This window comes from Durio zibethinus, chromosome 25, assembly GCF_047325235.1.
Source record: "Durio zibethinus cultivar Kanyao isolate XHJ-2024 chromosome 25, ASM4732523v1, whole genome shotgun sequence".
Classification (NCBI taxonomy): Eukaryota; Viridiplantae; Streptophyta; class Magnoliopsida; order Malvales; family Malvaceae; genus Durio; species Durio zibethinus.
This window is the reverse complement of record NC_143186.1, coordinates 17286103-17291479: the sequence shown is the minus strand read 5'-3', so window position 1 is coordinate 17291479 and position 5377 is coordinate 17286103. Positions and strand designations below refer to the sequence as shown.

Here is a 5377-nt window from a genome sequence, read left to right as displayed (position 1 = left end):
GTAGTACAAATTATGTAAAGCTCAAGTTTTTCTTCAATTACCATTAAGGTGGTGGTAGTTCATTTTTCCAGGTCTCAGCTTTAATCGATTTTGTTTCAGTATCCAAACCAGGTCATTCACTTCCAAGACTAATCTGTCAGCTACTTAATTATTGGATTTAAGTAAAGAATTACAAATTTGAAAGGTTCATGGTACTTCATTCATATGTCAACTTCCCAGCAGGTTGTTATATTTCAATGGGTTCAAGGTTCATGATCATTCATTCACATATATATGTCAAATTTCTAATCAGCATTATTTTTGTATTAGAGGTTTTCATATTTTAATGGGGTCAAAATAATAATGATCTCAAGCAGAGTAATCTGTCTGAGACTCTGAGCTGTAATTTGGTTCATCTTAGCAAATACCAATTGACTTTTGGAACTGCAACATGATTGAGGAATCTAAAAGTTAGAATTAACAAAATGAAGTTCAAGTTGTGAAAACCTGTATCTTCTATGTGACAGATGCCAATTCTTGCTTATTAACCATTTCATATGACTTTAAGAAACAGAAGGGGAAAAGAGAAATTCAACAAAAAATGATAAATTGTTTAAGAAGCAAGAATTATCATTACATTTCTTCAAGCACAGAACCTTGAGATTCATTAATTCTTTCCAGTTCAAAGATTTTCGGTTATCTATTGGGGCGTTTGACCCTATTAAACTTAGCTTATGACAAGAAATCAGAAATTCTAAACCCGATCTCGACCGCCTCAGTTTATAAGTCTGAACCAGATTAGGCTATAGGTCCTCTAAAGTCTAAAAGCTTTGGGAAAAAGTTTTGAACATTGTGTCTATATATGCTCGAATCTTGCAAACTTTTGCATCTGCAACACTATTGTTGATTCATTTATCACACAGATTCGGAGAAAGCGGACTCATCATGCAATATTATTATTATTATTATTATTTAAACTGAGAATTTGACGGCTCTTGATCTTGCACTAATGCAGCACAAAACAAGCACAGTCAACAACTTATAAATGATGAGATCGTAGGGAATTCGTTTGTCTTAATTATATGAAGATTCAATTTTTTATTTCAATCTACCAATCCATGAAATAAGAACACTACTATTTATACTTGAATATTCTCACCAGCAGGCATTTGCACAAAACAAACAGATGCCCCAAGTTTCAGGTGGGACTGCTATCATTAGTAATAGTTTGGAGCATAACAGATATAATGAAGCATACAACCCTCTATCGAGCCTCTAACAGTGATATACTTATTTCGTTTCTTGAAGATGATCCATCATTGCCAGATGAAGCATCTACTTCAACGGGTTTCTTGTAAAACAAAAAACCAGGTTGGTTAGGCTGAGGCAATTCATTTTCACTTCCCAACATCAGAACCACGGATGACATGGTTGGTCTCCCCTCAGGATGCTGTTGTACACATAAGAGGCTAATGTGGATGCACCGTAATACCTCAGATAGATTGCCGGTCTCTACTATGAAATCATCAGCAAGATCCAAAGGCCTGCCTTCTTTCCATAATCTCCATGCCTGCAGCAAAATGAAACTCTTTTAGCATTTAGTTCAAGATAAGTAACAGAAGGTAATGACAACAATATCTGCAGAAGCTTACATATTCAATAAGGTTGCCGCTGTGATTTGGATCATAAAACCCTCTACTCTTTCTTCCACTTATTATCTCCAATAATAATATACCAAAGCTAAAAACATCTGATTTTACAGAAAACAGCCCATCGATAGCATATTCTGGTGCCATATAACCACTGCAGGACATTGTCAGAGAAAAATAAGCATTTTTATGAGGATTTATAGATCAAATTATGTTGCTTAAAAGTAACTTACTAAGTTCCAACCACTCTGTTTGTGTTGGCTTCAGTCTGGTCTCCTCCAAAAGTTCTTGCCATACCAAAATCTGAAATTTTCGGGTTCATCTCACTATCAAGCAGCACATTACTGGCTTTTAGATCTCTATGAATAATCCTCAATCTGGAATCATGGTGAAGGTAGAGCAGTCCCCTAGAAATCCCGCAGATAATTTGGAAGCGCTTGGACCAATTTAGTACTTTGCGTCTTGTTTGATCTGGCAAAGATGCATTCATGTTAATCTTACATCCTTTTTTCAGAACATATAATTTGGGAGGTTTTGTAATCATTTCAGACCAAAAATGAATGAGTCAAGGCTTCTGTTAGGCATGTATTCATAAACCAGCATTCTTTCATCTCCTTGAATACAGCATCCAAGAAGCCTTACAAGATTCCGGTGCTGAAGTTTGGCAATCAACTTCACTTCATTCTTAAATTCGTTCAGTCCTTGTCCAGAGCTCTTAGAAAGTCTCTTCACAGCAATTTCTTGTCCATTTGCTAGTGTCCCCTGGAAAATCGAAACATTTCTAGTGAGCATACAATAAATATGAATTCTCTGTACTTAAGATCACTTTACTAATATATAGCAACTTTTACCTTATAAACTGGTCCAAAACCTCCTTCACCTATCTTGTTATTAAAAGAAAACGTATCAGTAGCCTGGGCTATCGTACCAAACTCAAATACTGCAATATCCATGTCTTCATTCTGGCCTTGGTTCTCTTTCTCATTTACATTCCTGTCTTCTAGTTCATCTGAAAATAGTAAAAAATATAGACTAGCAATTCCCATGAATATGCTTGCCTCTTATCTTTATTGATTGACTTAGAAGAATGAATTCTCAAAAGCAAAATGATTTTGGTATTTGTAACAAAGAACAAAATGAGTATGTTTATGAGGACCATAACTAGTGTTACCTTTCAACTTTTTCCTGCGTTTGCGAACGTAACAAACAACTACAAGAAGTCCCAAAAGCATAGCAATTACTGTTGCAATAATAATGGGAAGCTTCACCTTAGAATTTTTACTGAGATCTGCATGATCAATTTTGATGGAGTAAAAACATAATCAAACAAAAGCCAAAAGACAGTATCATAAGCTGTAACAAGAATATGTTCTAGTTTTGTATGCTGTACTGTCAACCAGTGTCTAAAACTTGGTTCAATATATAACCTCAATAACACATCCAATTACTTCATATGAAGTACTTTAAATGAGAATTGGAGATGAAGCAATAGCAGAACTAGTACCTGCTTCTGAAGCAGAAACTCTGATGTAAAGATCCTGACCATCTGATTGAAATTGTTTGATATCAATTAGATCACCAAACCACATAGCGCAGCCGCTACCTCCATTTCTAACATCTAAATTAGTGTATGCCATACAAGAACAGTTCTGCAAGCACCTAGCCTTACATTCCTTGAGATTCATAGTTTTGTTCACCCAAGAATTTGGGGTATCTGGAGTTTTCACCTTCCCAATTGTAATAAATCCGTCTCCGCTTTGGCAGTTTAATGGCTTATTGCGTATACACCCATCAGACCAGTCTGATGAGTTCCATCTTTCCAGAGATTTAGGCCTGAATCTTTTCAAACATTGACAAGCTGGTAGCTTATTGTTATCACAATTCCCATTTGGACCGCATAGTCCACATCTGTCACAGTAGTCACTTGGCATGATTGAAAACAACTTCCAAGTTTGAGTTTCTGGGTTCCACGTGTACCGTTGTCTTACACTTTCAGTTTGGTTGAGAACAAACCTCGACATCACGGATTTATTCCTGAGGAAATATATATAGTACACCTCCGCCTCATTCCAGACAAAATCATAATCAAAGATTGGATTAGATCTTAAATTTGGTGTTCCACTAAATCCATCACCATTCCATAAGCCGCTGCGATAGTACTTTACTGAGCCTTTCCTTAGCACCATCTCTGGAGTTCCTTCGAGCTCTACCCCATAAGTAAGGTCACCAGGAGATGGATCATCTGAGTTCTTCCATGCTGCCAATCTTCGATGGAAACCTGTTCTCAGGTCAAAACCAATTTTCATCCCCGGTAACATTGTATCAGTTGGATAATCAAAGCTTTGCCACAAGTAATTTTCTGAATTACTATCTTTTCCATCTTTGACAACAAGATTACCGGAATCCAGGAGCTGCAATATTGGATTCTGAACTACTTCTGTAGAATTGTTTGACCAAACGGTTGTGTTGTTCTGATCTTGAAGCACAATTTTGCCAGTGCTCTCTATCTTCAACGAGCCAGAGGAATCATTTATTGGGTTTATCCTGTTTGCAACCCAGACAACAGTTTGCATCGGTATGTTCTTGTACCAAATTCCCAAGTACCGGTTCTTAGAACTCCCTGGAGTGAAGAAACCCAATTCAAAGCTTCCATCATTGGAGACTAAGGTCATGCCATCAGTGAGTGACTGCGATGGAGAAATGGTGTCAAGTGCGCAGGAAAATTTTGAGAAGATGATGAGGAAACAAGCACAGAAAGAAAAGAGATCCATGGCCATGGATGTCTAGTCTGAAAGCTTTTTTCTTGGCAATTAAGTATAAATTCCACTTGATTGAACATTGCAGAAACATATATTGACTTTAAACAAAAGATTTTTGACTAGGTACTCAGATGATTACAAGTTAATAAAACTTTGAATATCTTCATCAATAAAGACAGACTACTAGTATTTTATCTTGAATTGACTTTGAAGATGCTTTTCCTTTTTCAGTTCGCACTGTTGAGAAACATGCCTAACTCATCTCCAGGAACTTAAATATGTTACACTTATCCATGCAATCTATATTGAGACGAGGTTAATGCTATTCTAACCTAGTATTGGTATTAAGACTGATAACGGTTCAGTTTGATGATTTAAGAAAAGATTTTCGATTAATGAATAGTATTTTGGTTTTTCAAAATCCGAGTGGAAACTAAATCGAGTATAATAAAATCCGAACCACAATACAATCGAACTAAACATTACGGTTTGAAATGGTTTTCGATTTTTTCGGGTTTTTTAGCCGTAATTGCTATTCTAGCACTGTCAAGTCAACCTGAAACTGAAACAGTAGGAAAATTTTGGGTAGATTCATTTGTATTAGCTAACCATTAAACATTTCAAATCAATCCAAAAATTAAGAATGCCAACTATCCAACAATAGGATTCAGAGACATAGATGTTTTAACTAAGAAAGTCTAAAAGCCATCTAGCAGAATATGTTCTGCCCTAGTTTAATTCTGAGCTTTAACTGAAAGTAGTAAATCCCAAATTGTTGAAATTCTTAGAAAGTTTGCACTTGGTTTTATCTTTAAAGGAAACCTCTAAAATTTCCATTTATAGTACTAGACAATAAAACTATGACTAAATCCGTAACTAAGAACCATTCAGAGTGCAAATAATTAAAAAAACATACATTTTTAGACTTAGAAAAAAATTAATCCAGATGTTCTTTTCAATAACTATTATTAAGTGAACATGATTACCAAA

The 5377-nt window shown here is 35.6% G+C and overlaps 1 protein-coding gene across 1 annotated transcript; it reads right to left on the bottom strand.

Annotated features, from left to right (window-relative positions):
• Positions 1–1028: 1028 nt before the first annotated feature.
• LOC111275762 (G-type lectin S-receptor-like serine/threonine-protein kinase At4g27290) lies at positions 1029–4864 on the bottom strand. Its single transcript, XM_089754862.1, has 7 exons — positions 3133–4864; positions 2800–2916; positions 2480–2637; positions 2180–2390; positions 1862–2099; positions 1632–1782; positions 1029–1549 (listed from the first exon to the last, which is right to left on the bottom strand). Exons 1-7 carry the CDS (start codon positions 4403–4405, stop codon positions 1244–1246), a joined length of 2454 nt encoding a protein of 817 aa, XP_089610988.1. The 5' UTR covers positions 4406–4864; the 3' UTR covers positions 1029–1243.
• Between the last annotated feature and the right edge of the window lie 513 nt (positions 4865–5377).